The 17,649-nt window shown below is 39.4% G+C and overlaps 1 protein-coding gene and 1 long non-coding RNA gene across 6 annotated transcripts in view; one reads left to right on the top strand and one right to left on the bottom strand.

Annotated features, from left to right (window-relative positions):
• PLA2G4A (phospholipase A2 group IVA) overlaps positions 1-17,649 on the bottom strand; it is a 160,918-nt gene that overhangs the window by 77,229 nt on the left and 66,040 nt on the right. For 4 of the 5 annotated variants that reach the window (XM_040446617.1, XM_040446618.1, XM_040446620.1 and 1 more), the window contains 2 exons: positions 14,032-14,180; positions 13,201-13,314 (listed from right to left, as the gene is read on the bottom strand). The exons of the other annotated variant lie outside the window; for it this stretch is intronic. In XM_040446617.1, the coding sequence (XP_040302551.1) occupies positions 13,201-13,314; positions 14,032-14,180 (263 nt within the window). The remainder of the gene's footprint in view (positions 1-13,200; positions 13,315-14,031; positions 14,181-17,649) is intronic. 5 annotated transcript variants of the gene reach the window in all.
• LOC121011862 (uncharacterized) lies at positions 14,966-17,087 on the top strand. The gene is made up of 2 exons (XR_005781811.1): positions 14,966-15,084; positions 16,847-17,087. It is a non-coding gene; the product is annotated as an uncharacterized LOC121011862 (long non-coding RNA).

Below are 17,649 nucleotides of genomic sequence, written 5' to 3'. Positions count from 1 at the left end.
TGGCTCAGGTCATGATCTCACGGGGCTCACAGGGTCGAGCCCCATGTTGGGTTCTGCACTGACCACGCAGAGCCTGCTTGGGATTCTCTCTCTCTCCCTCTCCCATGTGTGTGTGTGCACTTCACACCTCCTCTCTCTCAAAATAATAAAACATTTTTGAAAAATTGCCTGAGTCCTAAAAAACTATGAAGATATTGTGCCTGTTATTCAGGAACTGTCCCCGGGCCTCCAGACAGAAGCAGAAGTGGTCAGGAGGTTAAAGAAAGCCTGGGTGAAAATTCACACGTGTGCATTTGTGACAAATGTGGGCTGTCATAGACTGGAGACAGAACACCTATCCAAGGTGGCAGCAGGACCAGGGGCCAGCCAACTGTGGTTAGCTCAAGAAACATCTACAAATGGGAGGTGGGGCTCAGGTTTTCATTTTCCAACACTCTGTGAGCTAACCAAATTTCTGGGAGGACTCTATCCTGCCAATGAGCCAATTTTAGTCTAATGGAAAAGAGAGTGATTAATATCCAAAGAGAAAAAGGGGTATTAAAAGGTATCTCTCCAGGGACTATAATTCTGTTGTATAGAAATACATTCTCTATACTATCCCTGCCATTAGTTATGAATAATGTAATTTTAGACTGTCTTGAGAACCAATTGAGAAAATGTTTTGAAGATTGCTGCATAATTATAAAATAGTGCTATTATTATCATATCAGTTACCATAGAATATAGTTAGAGTGAACCTTTCCAATATCTTCAAATAGACCAGAACTCAGATACGTCTCTTAAAAGGTGAAGACGGCATTTTTAGAAGCAACACAAAATGCTATAGATTACTGGCTTTGTTTTCTGTTTGGTTTCAGAAGATGGAAAAAAACAAACCAGAAGGAGCTTTCCAAAAGGTTAAAATAAGTTCACGGGTAATTCTCAGCACTGAATTTGATGAGTAAGAAAAAGGTATGGAATCATCTGTACAAGAATTTGCCTCTCCCAGTAAACTGTATCTATCCTATATAGATCCATCTTATAAGCATTTATATGTATCTTATATGTATCTATTTTATATAGCTCTCTATTACTAGTTCATTGCAGTGTTTGGCATATGAGACATAATCAATATCTGCTGAATTACTGTGCATGTGTGTGTGAGGGAGCACATAAGGCAATCTTTTCTTGTTAAGAGACATGCCATCGCTACTAAACATAAAATCATGGGCTGGTGTAACACAGACAGCCGTTCCTATGAAGTCCTATGAACCTTTACTCATCAAAGCAACATATCAGTGTCACTTTGCAGTTATCAAAATAATCAAGAATCCCGGTACGAGTAGAATTCCACATGCCCAGATGAATCATAGTTCAGTTATAAGTCAAAAAGATGAGTGGTTGGGGGCGCCTGGGTGGCCCAGTCAGGTCAGCATCTGACTTAGGCTCAGGTCATGATCTCATGGTTCACGAGTCTGAGCCCCACATTGGGCTCTGTGCTGATAGCTCGGAGCCTGGAGCCTGCTTCGGATTCTGTGTCTCCCTCTCTGTCTGCCCTCCCCCGCTCATGCTCTGTCTCTTTCAAAAATAAATAAACATTTTTAAAAAATTCTTAAAAAAGGTGACTGGCTTCTAAACAATTACTGTAACTGCAGTCTGTTCTATCAATGTTAGTAGCACTGCTCAGACCACATCCCGACACATCATGTCTATTCCCCATTTCTAAATTTCAAATGGAGTCTTTACTAAAGAGGGCTTGGAAAACTTTATATTGAATGAGCTTGCTCTGGATATTTAGTGAGAAAAACAAGACGTGGGTAAAAACAGAAGTCTGTTTTCTACCCTCCTTCATGCCCCCGAATACATGAAAGCTGGTATTAAAATAAGACTAGATTTACTGTTTTCATTTCCAGAGGGCAAAAACACCATGGGAGAATGGAAACTAAAAGAACAACATTACAACTCATTGTGCAGTTTTCTAACAAATGGAAAGATTTTAAGCTGGAATGGGCTTCCTAGTCCAACGTGCCATATCATGACAGACTTCCCAACTGGAAGGTCCCTAAGCAATTTGTATGGTAAGATATTCAGTGCCTGGATATATCTAATGAAAACTTAATAAGTAAAAGGAAAATCAACTGTGCTATGTTTATGGTCACATTGGTCTTCAGAATGTCCCTTACACATCCAGCCATAGCACTTCTTGGCTGAGACATTCATAATCTTCGACTGACTGATAAGAATCCTTAAGTGAAGGCAGGATGAGAGAAAGGAAGACACAGGATTTTCCTGCCATTGGGAATATTACAGAATGTGGTGTGGAGGGACTTGCCACATGGATGGGGATCTTCACTTCCTCATGTTGCCCAAGTGGATCACCCACAATCTGGAGGAAATTTTAAACTCTCCCACTTGACGTGCTATGCTCAGACATGCCATGAAGACTGACATTTACAATCTCTCCGCACCTTTTACCTGAAACATGTCATTCGGATGCAATAGCCACAAAAGCATGTACTTCCTGTGAGGCATGAAACAAGTATTGTAAATTCCTTCCCACCCACTGCATGAAGCAGCTTTGCATCACAGTCTTCCACATTGCTGGCACCACCAAGGTAAGTTGAAGAAAGGTGACCCCGTCCGGCTGGCTCTCCCCAACCCCGCAACGCTTAGCTAGGAGCAGATGAAGAAGAAGAACTTCACCTCTTCTAGGAATTATAAATGTAAGAAGCAGGCTGTGCTCATTGTCCATTCTTGTGGAAAACAACAATCTCACCTTTGAATTCCACAGTGGAAAGCAACGTTACATGCTACAACAGGAGATGTTCAGCGTAGGGAGGGGGTGGGGGCCCAGAGGGAAGAACCTATATAGAGAAGCCATTTTATTTATTTTTATTTATTTATTAAAAAAAATTTTTTTTTTCAACGTTTATTTATTTTTGGGACAGAGAGAGACAGAGCATGAACGGGGGAGGGGCAGAGAGAGAGGGAGACACAGAATCGGAAACAGGCTCCAGGCTCTGAGCCATCAGCCCAGAGCCCGACGCGGGGCTCGAACCCACGGACCGCGAGATAGTGACCTGGCTGAAGTAGGATGCTTAACCGACTGCGCCACCCAGGCGCCCCTAGAGAAGCCATTTTAAACTTAAAAATAATGTTTTAAAAGTATCTAATCCGGGGCGCCTGGGTGGCGCAGTCGGTTAAGCCTCCGACTTCAGCCAGGTCACGATCTCGAGGTCCGTGAGTTCGAGCCCCGCGTCGGGCTCTGGGCTGATGGCTCAGAGCCTGGAGCCTGTTTCCAATTCTGTGTCTCCCTCTCTCTCTGCCCCTCCCCCGTTCATGCTCTGTCTCTCTCTGTCCCAAAAATAAATAAACGTTGAAAAAAAATTAAAAATTAAAAAAAAAAAAAGTATCTAATCCACTAATCCCCTTGCAAACTTTCCAGGGTCATTCTGAAATGATAAAGCGAAAGCAACAAACATAGTGCTTGGCATGAGAGAGGTTGTTTAAAATTATCACAAAGAGATGCAGACAAATGATTTTAAACTTAAGAACCTACCCTATTGGTAAAGAGCTCTCCAAATGCACTCTGCCTTTTCTTAAATTTTTAAAAAATGTTTATTTATTTTTGAGAGAGACAGAGACAGAATGTGAGTGGGTTGGGGCAGAGAGAGAGGGAGGCACAGAATCTGAAGCAGGCTCCAGGGCTCCGAGCTGTCAGCGCAAAGCCTGACGCGGGGCTCGAACTCACGAGCTGCGAGATCATGACCTGAGTCCAAGTTGGACGTTCAACCGACTGAGCCACCGAGGCGCCCCTGCATTTTTCTTATTAACATACTCTAGCATTTACAACCTTAACTTTCAATAAAACATTATATTGAATTCTGATCCCTCCCGAGTCAGGTACTCTTTTTCTTCCCCTTAGCAGACTAAAACAGCAACTAATCACCAAGTGGTTTCAATAATCATTTACATTGTTTGAATTATAAAATATGTTCTGCTTTGTCTCTGTATAACTGACCTGTACAAGATAAAATAAAATTATATTTAAGAAATAAGGGCTACTTGCACTAAGAATCATGTTTCCATACACTGTCACTCTATCCATTGAAGAAGGAACCAGATGTGGATCTAATAAGAGGCAACTCAAGTGTGAAGCAGAAATTACAATCCCACCAATACAAGCCAGACCCCCTCCAGATAAATTTTGCACTTTTAAAATGGAATGAGATACTGCTAACATCACTTTTTCAAACGTGTCTGATTTTTAATAACAAAAAACTAACGTTTGTTTATGGTTTTAACTGAGGTATAATTGACATTTAACATTAGTTTCAGGTATATAGCATAATGATTCAAGATTTATATATATTGCAAAATGATCACCACAGTAAGTCTGGTAACATATGTGATTTCGTAAGAAAATAAAATTAGCATTTACTACAGGAATCATCAAATCCATTCACCCTAGAATTCAGGATAACTGTGTCCCACGCCCCCACCCTCCGCCAAATATCACAGATAGTCTTAAAAGATCTGAAAGATTAAAAAATACACTATTTCCCTTAGTCATGTTCCACTCTATCACACAGCTTTCCTCCTTTCATCCGAGGATGATGTCTCTTTCCTTCATTTAAGGTCCCTTTTCCTTACGTGGACATCGGAAATTCTAAACCCGACTTCCAAGAGCACTGTTACCAACCGAACATTCTCTCTTTTTCTCCAAATGGGAATTTCCCAGACTCTAGTTGTTTTTTTTTTTTTAAACTTAATTTACTTTCATTATTCCTGTCTGAGCAGTTCCTAGATTCTCTGTATTTCCCATAAGTACATTCATTAATCCATTCATCCAAAAATGATTCAAGCGTCTAATGTGTATCAGGCTAGGTATGCAACGGTAATTAAGGTGAATGTGTTCTACTCCTTGATGGAACTTGATGGAACTTAGGTCCAGTAGAGGACCCCCAGGGATACAAGAACATTCTAAAGTGCCTTATAATTTAAAAGTTGTCTTGTGAAAATGTCAAAAAAAGACTCACATATGTTTCCATTGATAGCATCCCAAAATAAAAATGCATTCTCTTTTAAAGCCAGGAATTATTTGGCCTGTGTTTGAACTCTGACCTGCATTCAACTGATGACATTCACATCTTAGCCAAAGATCCCCCAGACTTCTCATCAAAGTATATCCTTCTCTTGTTTCCCCTCCAAACTTTGCTTTGTCTCATTCACTTAGCTAAATTATATAGTCTTAGCCTTCACGCATCAATACATGGTTTTCCAAAGAAATCATCCTGACACTAACTTATTCTGAACTCAGCATCAACACTACCATTTTTTTAAAAAAGCTTTGTCACTATCTCTTCTATAGAACTACCTCTTGCATTTTCAAGTTGGCAATCATGAATAAGCAATAATCAAAGAAAGCAATCAGCCAGAACTAGATACCGCAGCAGTCATGAGACACGACTATTTTTAAGTGATACCACTAATAGCTAAGTAAAGATGGCAAATAAAAACACCATACCATGTAAACTTGGAGGCTACCTTCCTCAGAGTATTGGCCTAAACAAACTAATTTTGTCTAGAAAATAAAAAGAATAAATATCTTACTTCAAAATCTCAGCATTTTTATGATCCTCTTGAAGCGGGCTACTTTGTTTACACAAAACACACTAAATTCTGAAGATGTGGTATCTTTCCACTTTAAAACAGGATTCTGTAACCCACAGCCACACTTGATCTATTCAGTAACAGGTGACTAGAGCATTTTTGAACTGTCTTAAAACAAATGATCACGAAACTTACAGGCTCTACCTGTATATACAAATAGGTTGATTTTGCTAAGTTCAAAAAAATACGTTTCATAGTTAAGTCGGTTCCATGAACCAAATGACAGATAATTAAATCTGGCCGGTTATAATTATAATGAGAATATCTAATATTTATTTAGTGCTTACTGGGCCAGGCACCGTTCTAAAGCTTTCCATACATCAATTAATGTAATCATAACCACAAACTTAAGAGGTGGGTACTATGTATAACCCTGTTTCACAGATGAGGATGGCAAAGAAAAAGAAACAACTTGTCCAACATCACATGGCGAATAATTAACAGAATTGTGATTCCAACCCAGGCAGCGGCTGGCTGACTCTGAGCTGGGGGGGGGGGGGGCAAAAACAGCAGGTGCTGCCAATTTCTCTCAGATGACAACTTTGATGCTCTCTCAACTTGTGACTCCAATAAACACAACCTCACCTTATTTTATTTATTTATTATTATTTTTTTAATATATGAAATTTATTGTCAAATTGGTTTCCACACAACACCCAGTGCTCATCCCAAAAGGTGCCCTCCTCAATACCCATCACCCACCCTCTCCTCCCTCCCACCCCCCATCAGCCCTCAGTTTGTTCTCAGTTTTTAAGAGTCTCTTATGCTTTGGCTCTCTTCCACTCTAACCTCTTTTTTTTTTTTTTTCCTTCCCCTCCCCCATGGGTTCCTGTTAAGTTTCTCAGGATCCACATAAGAGTGAAACCATATGGTAGCTGTCTTTCTCTGTATGGCTTATGTCACTTAGCATCACACTCTCCAGTTCCATCCACGTTGCTACAAAGAACACAACCTCACCTTAAATGCCAGCTAGAAAACAAAAAATGTGGACCCAGCTCTAAGACTGCCTTCTCTAATGATAATAATAATAATGACAACAACAATAACAATAAAGAGAAGAATGATAAATAAATAAATAAAATAAAATAAATAAATAAATAAATAAATAAATAAATAAATAAATAAATAATGGAGTGACAAATCACAGTCTTGGGAAGAGCCAGATCTACTGTAAATTCCCACTCTGCGACTTCTCTGGTCCTCACTGCCACAAGCAATCTTTCCTTCAACTCCTACGGACGCATTATAGCTGCTGCCACACTCATTTTCCTCAAGTCACCCTGCACTCCTTGTTGCCACAGAAGTAGTCTGCTAAATTTGCATCACCTTTTTGTTTTCTTTTTTTTTCATCCTACAAACTTTATTTATTTATTTATTTTTAAATATATGAAATTTATTGTCAAATTAGTTTCCATACAACACCCAGTGCTCATCCCAAGAGGTGCCCTCCTCAATACCCATCACCCACCCTTCCCTCCCTCCCTCCCACCCCCCATCAGCCTTCAGTTTGTTCTCAGTTTTTAAGAGTCTCTTATGCTTTGGCTCTCTCCCACAACTGATGAATGGATAAAGAAATTGTGGTTTATATACACAATGGAGTACTACGTGGCAACGAGAAAGAATGAAATATGGCCCTTTGTAGCAACATGGATGGAACTGGAGAGTGTGATGCTAAGTGAAATAAGCCATACAGAGAAAGACAGATACCATATGGTTTCACTCTTATGTGGATCCTGAGAAACTTAACAGGAACCCATGGGGGAGGGGAAGGAAAAAAAAGACCTTTTTGTTTTCAATAGTAAACATTCTTTATCTACTAACTTGTTGCTTACTAATACATCTGAGAAAGAAGCCAAAACCTGTTTGCCCGAAATTCCCCATTACCTGGTCAAAAACCTTCCATGACTCACTGCTGTCGGTAAGAAAACATCCAAATTCCAACATCTAACATCTGAAACTTGAACTCTGCTATAGTTTGATCCCAGCGTACCCATTCTACCCTCACGCATGAATGCTCTGCTCCCATCACACAGGTCTAGACGCTGTTTCCTGAACATGCTTGTCGTTTTTAGTCCCATGACTATGAACAAAGGCTCAGGCTAGTCTCTCCACCAGAAGGGCTTTCCATCCCTTTAGTGATCCAACCACATCCTTCCTTTAAGGACAAGCCTAAGCCATTGATATCCACTGTAAGTAACTCACTGAAACCCCATCCCCCTTCACCTCCCTTCCCTCGTCTCCTACCACAATCTCTGCTACTCTTTCTCTGTGTTCCAGCCATATTCTCCTCCTTGCTGTTACTCAACATGGCAGGCAAACTTTCATCTCAGGACTTTTCTACTCAGAACAACTTCTGCCCCTGATATCATCCGAGATGTTTTCTTAGCCACATTTTTGGAACTGCACTTGCAACCCCCTTTACCCACATATACAAACGCCCCTCTCTTCCTTCACTAGTTTATTCAGCACTTACTGCTATCACTATCTAACACAAGCAACTTTTACTTATTTATCTTGCTTCTTGTCTCTCTTACTAAATAGAATATAAGTTCCAAAGATGCTCAACGTCGCTCCTCATCAGGGAAATACAAATCAAAACCACACTCAGATATCACCTCACGCCAGTCAGAGTGGCCAAAATGAACAAATCAGGAGACTATCGATGCTGGCGAGGATGTGGAGAAACGGGAACCCTCTTGCACTGTTGGTGGGAATGCAAATTGGTGCAGCCGCTCTGGAAAACAGTGTGGAGGTTCCTCAAAAAATTAAAAATAGACCTACCCTATGACCCAGCAATAGCACTGCTAGGAATTTACCCAAGGGATACAGGAGTACTGATGCATAGGGACACGTGGACCCCAATGTTTATAGCAGCACTCTCAACAATAGCCAAAGTATGGAAAGAGCCTAAATGTCCATCAAGCGATGAATGGATAAAGAAATTGTGGTTTATATACACAATGGAGTACTACGTGGCAATGAGAAAGAATGAAATATGGCCCTTTGTAGCAACATGGATGGAACTGGAGAGTGTGATGCTAAGTGACATAAGCCATACAGAGAAAGACAGATACCATATGGTTTCACTCTTATGTGGATCCTGAGAAACTTAACAGAAACCCATGGGGGAGGGGAAGGAAAAAAAAAGAGGTTAGAGTGGGAGAGAGCCAAAGCATAAGAGACTCTTAAAAACTGAGAACAAACTGAGGGTTGATGGGGGGTGGGAGGGAGGGGAGGGTGGGTGATGGGTATTGAGGAGGGCACCTTTTGGGATGAGCACTGGGTGTTGTATGGAAACCAATTTGACAATAAACTTCATATATTGAAAAAAAAAGAGAATATAAGTTCCATAAGGGTAGGGATTCTTGTTGTTTTGTTCTCTTCTGAAGAAGTGGTGCCTAAAAACTGTCTGCCACACAGTAGGTATTCAATGGTTATGTGTGAAATGAATGAATGAATAATTCCTTCTTATAACTTTCATTGTACATATTGTCCACACTATTTGGCACTTAAAACTATATTATGCAAATACTAAACTCTAGTTAATGAAATGCTAAAGTGTTTAGGGGTAAAACATTTGTTGCCTGCAGTTTGTTTCCAAATGCATCAAAATAGTTTGATGGATAGGTAGATGGAGAGACATGTGGCAAAGTAAATACAGCAAAATGTTAATTGTAGAGTCTACGTGGCAGTCTTTCAAATCTTCCAACTTTGTACATGCTTGAAGATTTTTATAATAAAATTCAGAGAAAAAAAATCTAATGCTTTAGAAAGGCCTTCCCTGACAGAAACATTAGTTGCCACCAACTATTCCCTGTCACATCCCTCTATTTTCTTCACAGTATTTATCTCTAGCTGATGTTCTGCTGATTATCCTTTTGCTTTTGTTACCTATTTACCTCCCCCCATAGAATACAGGCTCACTGGAAACCAGAACATCATCTGTCAGGTCCTCTCCTGTTTGCCCATCACCTGCAATACTGTCTAGAACATAACAAGTGTTTAATCACACCTAAGTAAGTAAATTAATGAAGAGATTCCTCATGCCACTGCTTATTATATGACTTACCAGTTTACACACGAATGTCTACTCCTTTCCAGCTTATTAATTCCTTGAAAACGAACTTCTTGTCGTTTTCTTAACGTTTAGCAAAGTGTTAGCTGCAAAATTTTAGCTGCTCAAATTCTCATACTGAAAAATAATCTACTGACGGGTCAGTATTTTAAAATCACATAATAAAGATTTTTTTTTGGCATCCCCAGGTGGGCACAAAGTGAAGGATTTTTATTACTGCATTATTATTTTGTGTCCATGGACACAATATGGAAAGAATTAAACATTTTTGAATAAAAAGGTCATATGAAAAAAGGTATTCTTTCTAGATCACAACATTTTATAAATTAGAAATGGTCTTGGAAATATGTTAATCAAAACCTCTCTTTTAGAGATGAAGAAAATAAGACAGAAAGAGTGACAACTCAAACATTGTACAGCGAAATTAGTGACCTAGAGAAAATCAGAGAATGGGTCTCCTAATTCCCAGTTTCTGCCCTGAGTGGGCAGAGTAGGCTCCTTGGGAATCTGGCACTCTCCATTTAGAGGCTCTCGTTCTTTCTCTAACTGGCTGCTGGCCATAGAAATCACTGTATGTTGACTCAGTATTGACTTTGGAGATTTTGAAGAAGTTTTTGCTAATGTCTTGGCTGGAAGTATGTGTTCTCTATCTCTCTTTCTCTTTTTTTTTTCTTTTTTTACTACTTTGCCATGATCATTTTCAAGAATTGTTTAAAAGTCTATTTTCCCACATTATATCCTCCCAGTCTGCTCCCTCTCACCTCTGTGAACACTGTAGAAAGAAGCCCACATTCCTCTGAAAGGTCTGGTTCAGAGGTGAGGCAAGGCTAGACAGCTTGCATAGGGCACACCACATGATCTGGAGAAGACAGGGGCTCTCCAACCTGTGGTGTGCATTCACCTTTCTCCCCTCTACCATTACAGGTCACTAACTCAAACAACTGTCCTTCAGATAAAAACTGCAAAGGACTCTTAAGAACAGAGTGACGTAAAAAAAAAAAAAAAAAAAAAAAGCTGTTTGGCCAACTGTTTTCTCAGGCACACTTAAGAAAATAATTATGTAAGCTACTTTAAATTCAGGAATGTAGAGTCTTTTTTAGAGCCCGGAGGTTACACAGCTAACCATAGGAAATGACAGGAGGAGAAGAAATGCATGTTTCCCTACAATATTTTCTCTTATAATCAGACTGAAGAGGGGGAAAAGCATACTTTGGGAAGGCCAATCCATGCTTACAAAGCTCTCAACAAACGTTTAAGAACCAACTCCAGCAACATGCCTTAGGAAGGTCGGGGGATGTTAGCCTTGACCATCTTTAAACTTTACCCACGGCTCATCAACCTGTGCCTGCCAAGCCTTGTAACTTGCCAGGCCCCAACTTGCTTTCTTCTTTCAAGACTACATGCCTTTGCATTTATATAGAGCTTAATGTGTTCTAAGCACTATGTGTATGTATGGATATATCCATGTGCACACAGTATTGATATATAGTTCTATAACCAAGCACCATTATATATTTAATATGTAATAAATTATATACTTAATAAATACATAAAATAAGTAACTTTTAATCTATACCTTATGTACTAAACTGTATAAAAGTATAATTAAATAATTATAATAATTAAATACATAATATATAAATATATACAAATAACATATATAAATCTACATAAATCTATAAATCTATAAATATTTATATTTATATATAAATCTATATTAAATATATAATTATATCTAAATATATTTAAAATACATGTATATGTAATATACATTATATATTATACAGCTATATAAATAAAATTAACTCATCTAATCATATGAGATATTATCTCCATTTGATAGATGAGCAAATTGAGGCACAGAAGAGCTACGTGATTTGACCAGGATAAAACAGATAGTAAGGGACAGAGCTGGCATTTAAACACCAAATAGCCTGGCTTCAAATGCCAAGGGATTAAATCACTACGTTCACTGTTCAATCTATTCAAAATCACCTACTAATACGCAGCCATCCCTGGCTTCCTCCCCCAACACAGTCTGTCTTTATTCTGTCTTCCTACCATACTCTGCACATTCCTCATTGATGCTTATCTCACTGGATGGTGGTTTCATTTCATCACGTTCACATCTCCTAAGCCTGCTTCCTATTTCCACCCCTACCTCACCTCCACCCCACAGAAAGACAACTGAGGGAAAGCCTCCTGTGTCTTGTTCTTTCTTATATTCCTCGCACAGAACACAGTGGCTGGTACACAGGACACTTCCATAAGCATTTGCAAGAGGGATGAACGAAATAACTTCAAAAAGTCAACAGAACTGTGGGCTGTGTATCTCTTGGCACTGGATTAAGACATACAGAAGACATGCTTCCATAAGCAGCTCAAGGAGTCGGCAGAGAGTGCGTGACTAGAGTGTCCTCAGGCACCTGGGCTGCTCTGATTGCATGAACTGGTCAGGTGGCCCTTTGGGCTTGAGCTGGTTTCTAAATCCATATACCCGCATTCAATAAGTATACCCTATGTATTAACTCTGTAATTAGACATGCATAACTAGTATTCCTGACCTATAGGATTTTAGTGTATGGGGAAAGGGAGGGAGGTGAGCAACTGAATGATTTAAATGATTCAGTCCCAATGAATACCACAGATAATTATCTTAGGAGTTCAGAGAAGGAGGAAGTCACTTGGGATAGCAATGGTTAGGGAGGTGAGACCTAAGGAATAGGCAGGTTTGAGTGAAGACAGCAATTTGAAGTCATTCCAAGAATGAGCAAAAACAGAGCCTCTCCCAATAAGAAGTTAATACATTAACCAGTCTCTGCATACTTGTCCACCAGTTGTTTACATTTCTCACTGTAAACTATTAAATTAGTTTCTTATAAAATTCAAAATCCAATGTTTGCTCTGTAGTAATAATTTTTCTAAGGCTTTAGTGTTCCTAAATTATTGAAATTTCAGAAATGCAGCAAGCCTAGCATTATAAAGAGAATAAAAACCCCAAGACTATTCCTGTTGACCTTTCATTGCTTCAGCCCTAATTGTTTGAGGATTATTTGAGACAGATGCTCCACAGAGGCTTAATTTATTACTAAGCATGTAATTTTGGAACAGTTTGGACGTCCCAATAGTTTTCTGAGTTCACTCCCTCATTCTCTCTTCTCTGCTATTCCTTTCAGATTTCATATCTTCCTTCATCTTCCCAGAAGTTTTGTTAGACCTGCCAGTGGGATCCAAAGTCATTGGCTCACTGAGAGCAACAACAGAGATTAATGTCTTAATAGTATTTACTGTGATACCTCAACCAAAGTCTATAAATATCAAAACAATAAAAAGATTAGGATAAGAAGTAGAAGGGAAAACAAAATTTTCCTCTTTAAAACACAAACATTCAAACAAACAAAGAAATAAAATTCCAGAATAAAGAGATTTTTATCTGACATAGGGTTGAAAAATAATCCTGTTGTGTTGCTTACTTGGTTGAAAATAAAAGGAACTTCTTTCTTCTCTCCCACTCTGATAGAGGATATGGGGAATGTTGCTGTTCCTAGAGTTTCATCCATGACATAATTGGCATCCATTAATGTGACCTGTAGACATTAAAAGGTAAAGCACAAGAACACAATTTCTCTTGGATCTTTGGAAATTATATCTAAAATCTCCACCACAATCAATAAATGAAAGTCTTCAAATGATCTTTAATAATCATTTGAGGTCCTCAACATTCAGCTTTGTTATAATACTTTGTCTTTTCTTTCAGACACATTTGCTACTAAAATAATAATTTTTTTTTCATTTTCCTGATTGACATCTTCATTATCATGTTTTCAAAAATGGGACTTTATCCCCTCTCAGGGGAAATGCTATTCTGGAGTATGAGAAATAAATTATGTAGAAAACCCATGCAACCATTTTGGAAATGATCTATTTTAACTTCATTGAAAGTTAATGATTTTAAGTTAGAAGCCTTAAGTTACCTTAAAGTCACAATCAATTGACAATAGGATTATTCTGTTATACTTGGACCTTTCTCTTTATAACACAAAACGTTTTCTCCAAAGCACTCAAGGAGGATAAACGATTCTTCCCAGCCCTACCTAACTCTTGTGTTTTCCACTGGACCTTCCCATCACCCGGGTGGGGGGGGGGGTGGTGTCACATCACCTGGGGGGCACCATCTGGAGCTTAGTATGCCATGCTGCACAGCTGGACTCCAACTACACCCAACTGAAGAGAAGGGACAAAGCTCAGGCACCAACTTCAACATGAATTATGACCATTGAACAGTCCACAAATGATTCACTGACCTCCAAAACATTTTCCTGATTAGGATCCAAAATAAATTCAAAGGTCTCATTCCACACTGGGTTTATGTCATTATTGAAGTGTCTTGTTCTCTTCCTGCTGTCAGGGGTTGAGGAGATGAAAAGTTCCACATAGGGATCTGGGGTATCAACTATAGACAGCAAACACAAGGGAGAAGGATACAAAGATGTGATTCATAATTCCTAATTTGTTTTTACTGTATGCTCTGTCAGATTATTTTTAATGAATCTGCCATCACATATTCAAAATGTCTGAGACAAGATACTACATAACAGAAGAACATCTCAGGTTATATACTTCTTACACATTATGTCCCTGCCCTTCACAACAGTCCTGTGGGAAGGAATCGCTTATTAGGTGCTTTACTCAGAATTCTTCTGTCCACTTTAGGACATGTTCAGTCAACATGTCAGTCCAACTGCTAAATGATGAGAGCAATCTCACCCAGCTAACTGCAATATAACCGTCACCCCAGGACTCTGATGGTGACAAGGTCATGGGTTTAGGATCATAGTCTACAACAGAAAAAAATTATCCTAATTACTTTCTTTGCCAAACAATGACAGTCAGTGTGAGATAAATATTGTAGTTATAGGGTTGCCTTGTATAGCTGTACAGGCTGCACACTGAACAGCACCTATATTAGTAATCCATGTATGTTTCTGTATTTATTATAGCAGTACTCAATCAGATGGAAGTGGGTGTCTCAAGGAAGTGACAGCTTTTTCTTTTTTTTTTTTTTAACTTTTTAAAATGTTTATTCATGTTTGAGAGACAGAGCACAGGCAGGGGAGGAACAGTGAAAGAGGGAGACACAGAATCTGAAACAGGCTTCAGGCTCTCTCAGCACAGAGCCCAACATGGGGCTCGAACTCACAAACCATGAGATCATGACCTGAGCCGAAGTCAGACGCTTACTTAACCAACTGAGCCACCCAGGTGCCCCAGGAAGTGACAGCTTTTTCTACTGTACATAAAGACTTGCTTGAGTCAGGGCATGATGTGGGTACCATTTTAAATAGAAAGAAACAAAGGTACTATTTAAATTTCTTCCCACTATATATACACTTAACAACAAGGCAACTGACTAAGCCGTGGAAACATTGATCACTCCCTCCTTAGTGGTTCCACTGAATCCTTCACCGTCTTACAGCATTGCACACACTACATTTCATGGATGTAATTACACATTTATCTTTTCCTACAAGACTGTCAACAGCTTGAGGGCAGCCATCAAGTCTGACTCAACTTTATCTCTTTAGAACTTGACAACCATCACAATATTCATAGGTCTCCTAACTTAAGGACTTGACTTTTCTCTTTAACACATCCTTTCCCAAGTGGCCATTGTAATTCATAACCACAAAAACCAACAGTTGAGTAATGCCTGCTAGGATCTCCGTTAAGCACTGTACACACATAAGTCTCATTCAAATCTCCCAACAGTACTACAAGGTAAGTGCTCTGTTGAGACAACAGGAACTGAGGGATGTTAAGCAATCTGTCTACTATCATCCAGCTGGTAAGTCTCAGGGGAAGTTCTGACTGCAACAATCATTCATTTAATGACATCATGCTCCTAAGTTCTAAAGATGATATCATAAGGTAGGCATTGCTATAGAAAGTAGAGTCATGGAAAAGAAGAGGGAAGGAGAAAGAAAGGGAGGGAGGGAGGAAGAAAGTGGCACAGATGTCCACATAAAAAGATATAAAAATTGAGAACAAAGGAAAAGCAAAAATAATAGTTCTCAAATGATTGCTTTTCAAAGAAATTAAAAAAAAAAAACCTTTGTCTTTCAACAGTAGTTATGGCCATCAAACAATTTAATCAGTGCCCTTCACTTAATTTTTAAACGCTGTTCATAGTTCTATGTGGTGATCACATTTTTAAAAGCCTTTTTATGGTAAAGAGGAAAGATTTGTGAATGAGGTACAAGCATTTGGAATTGTCTTTTATTTAATTTTCCCATTTGGACCTTATGCATTGATAGTTAAGGGCAGCTGAGTCTCAAAAGTAAGAGTGTAATATAAATGCCTAGGGTTCTACTGGGCATCTGACTGGCTCAGTTGGTTAAGCGTCTAACTTCAGCTCAAGTCATGATCTCACAGTTCATGAGCCCCACATCGGGCTCTGTGGTGAGAGAATGGAGCCTGCTTCAGATTCTTTGTCTTCTTCTCTCTCTCTCTCTGCCCCTCCCCCACTTGCAGTCTCTCAACCAAAATTAGATAAACATTAAAAAAAGAAAAACCTGCAGACCCCTGACCCTCATTTCCTAAGACCTATGATCAGCAGAGAACTTAGAAATGTGCAGTTTTAAAAGTTTAGTTATTTTTGAGAGAGAGAGAGAGAGAGAGAGAGAGAGAGAGAGAGAGAGCACGCTCACACACATGAGTGGGGGAGGAGCAGAGAGAGAGGAGACAGAGAATCACAATCAGGCTCCATGCTGACAGAGCAGAGCCCAATGTGGTGCTCAAACTCACAAACCGTGAGATCATGACCTCAGCTGAAATCAAGAGTCGGATGCTTAACCAACTGAGCCACCCAGATGCCCCAGGAATCTGCATTTTAAAATAAATATTCTAGCTGATACTGATGTAGGTCATCTTCTGTTCACACTTTCGATACCCTGTTTTAGAGAAAAGGGAAATAGGTAGTTATTGGAATTTTATTTATTATTTATTTTTATGGAGGTATAATTGGCATATAATATTGCATAAGTGTAAGGCAGACAAAGTGTTGGTTTGATACATTTACATATTGCAGTTTCTAACCCAGTGCTTGTATCTCTCAACCAGACCATGGAAGACAAACTAGAAAACAAAAGTACTGAGCAGGAGGGAAGCCAAGGGGAAACGGGCCAAAGCAGAGGCAGGCAGGCTACAAGGTGACTCTTCCCACCTCCTCAACCAGGAGATGTTGCTTTTCCTTAACCATGTTCTTGCCACAGCACCAGCTCTCAAGATGGCAAATCAGAAACAAAACTACAGGTTAGAATAGCAGGTGGTGGAAGGCCATAAAGAAAAATATCTTCCCTCTTTTGAGAAGTCAACACGTGATTTAAAGGAGACAATTCAACTGGTCCTTCACCTTAAATGTGCAAAAATGGAGCCCCTTCATTAGCCCATAGGGCAGGTTCTTTCTCATGGGGCTGATGCTCTTTTCTGTTTTCCCCAAACACTAGAACACACAAAACCAGGCAAAAATCAATCTAGAAAACAAAAAGTGTCCGGGAAGAGGAGGCATGCAAATGGTAAACATCACTCATTCGCTCAACAAATATTTGAGTGCCTACTCTACGCCAGCAACTACCTGTCAAGAAGCAGTTTGGCTTTACCAGGCCACCGAGCATGAAACTGAAGATCTGGACTGTGGAAGTGACTCAAATGCTAAGAGCCTAATTTGAGAGGCAAAGGTAAACGGGAGACAAGCAGATACACTACGCCCATGACTAGTAACTCAGTCACTCGGATTATTACACACAAATAAAGTCAAATCATAGGTGGAGAAATTGCCTTTGAGGCTTGGTCTTCCTCTGAATCTGAGGAAAGGAGGGAGAGGTTTTCTTGGGCCAAATGAGGAAGAGAAAGCAGAAAGTTAA

Source organism: Herpailurus yagouaroundi, unplaced genomic scaffold, assembly GCF_014898765.1.
Source record: "Herpailurus yagouaroundi ecotype Mexico unplaced genomic scaffold, PumYag 195, whole genome shotgun sequence".
NCBI classification, from domain to species: Eukaryota; Metazoa; Chordata; class Mammalia; order Carnivora; family Felidae; genus Herpailurus; species Herpailurus yagouaroundi.
The sequence above is the reverse complement of the archived record's forward strand: the minus strand, read 5'-3'. Positions and strand labels throughout refer to the sequence as shown.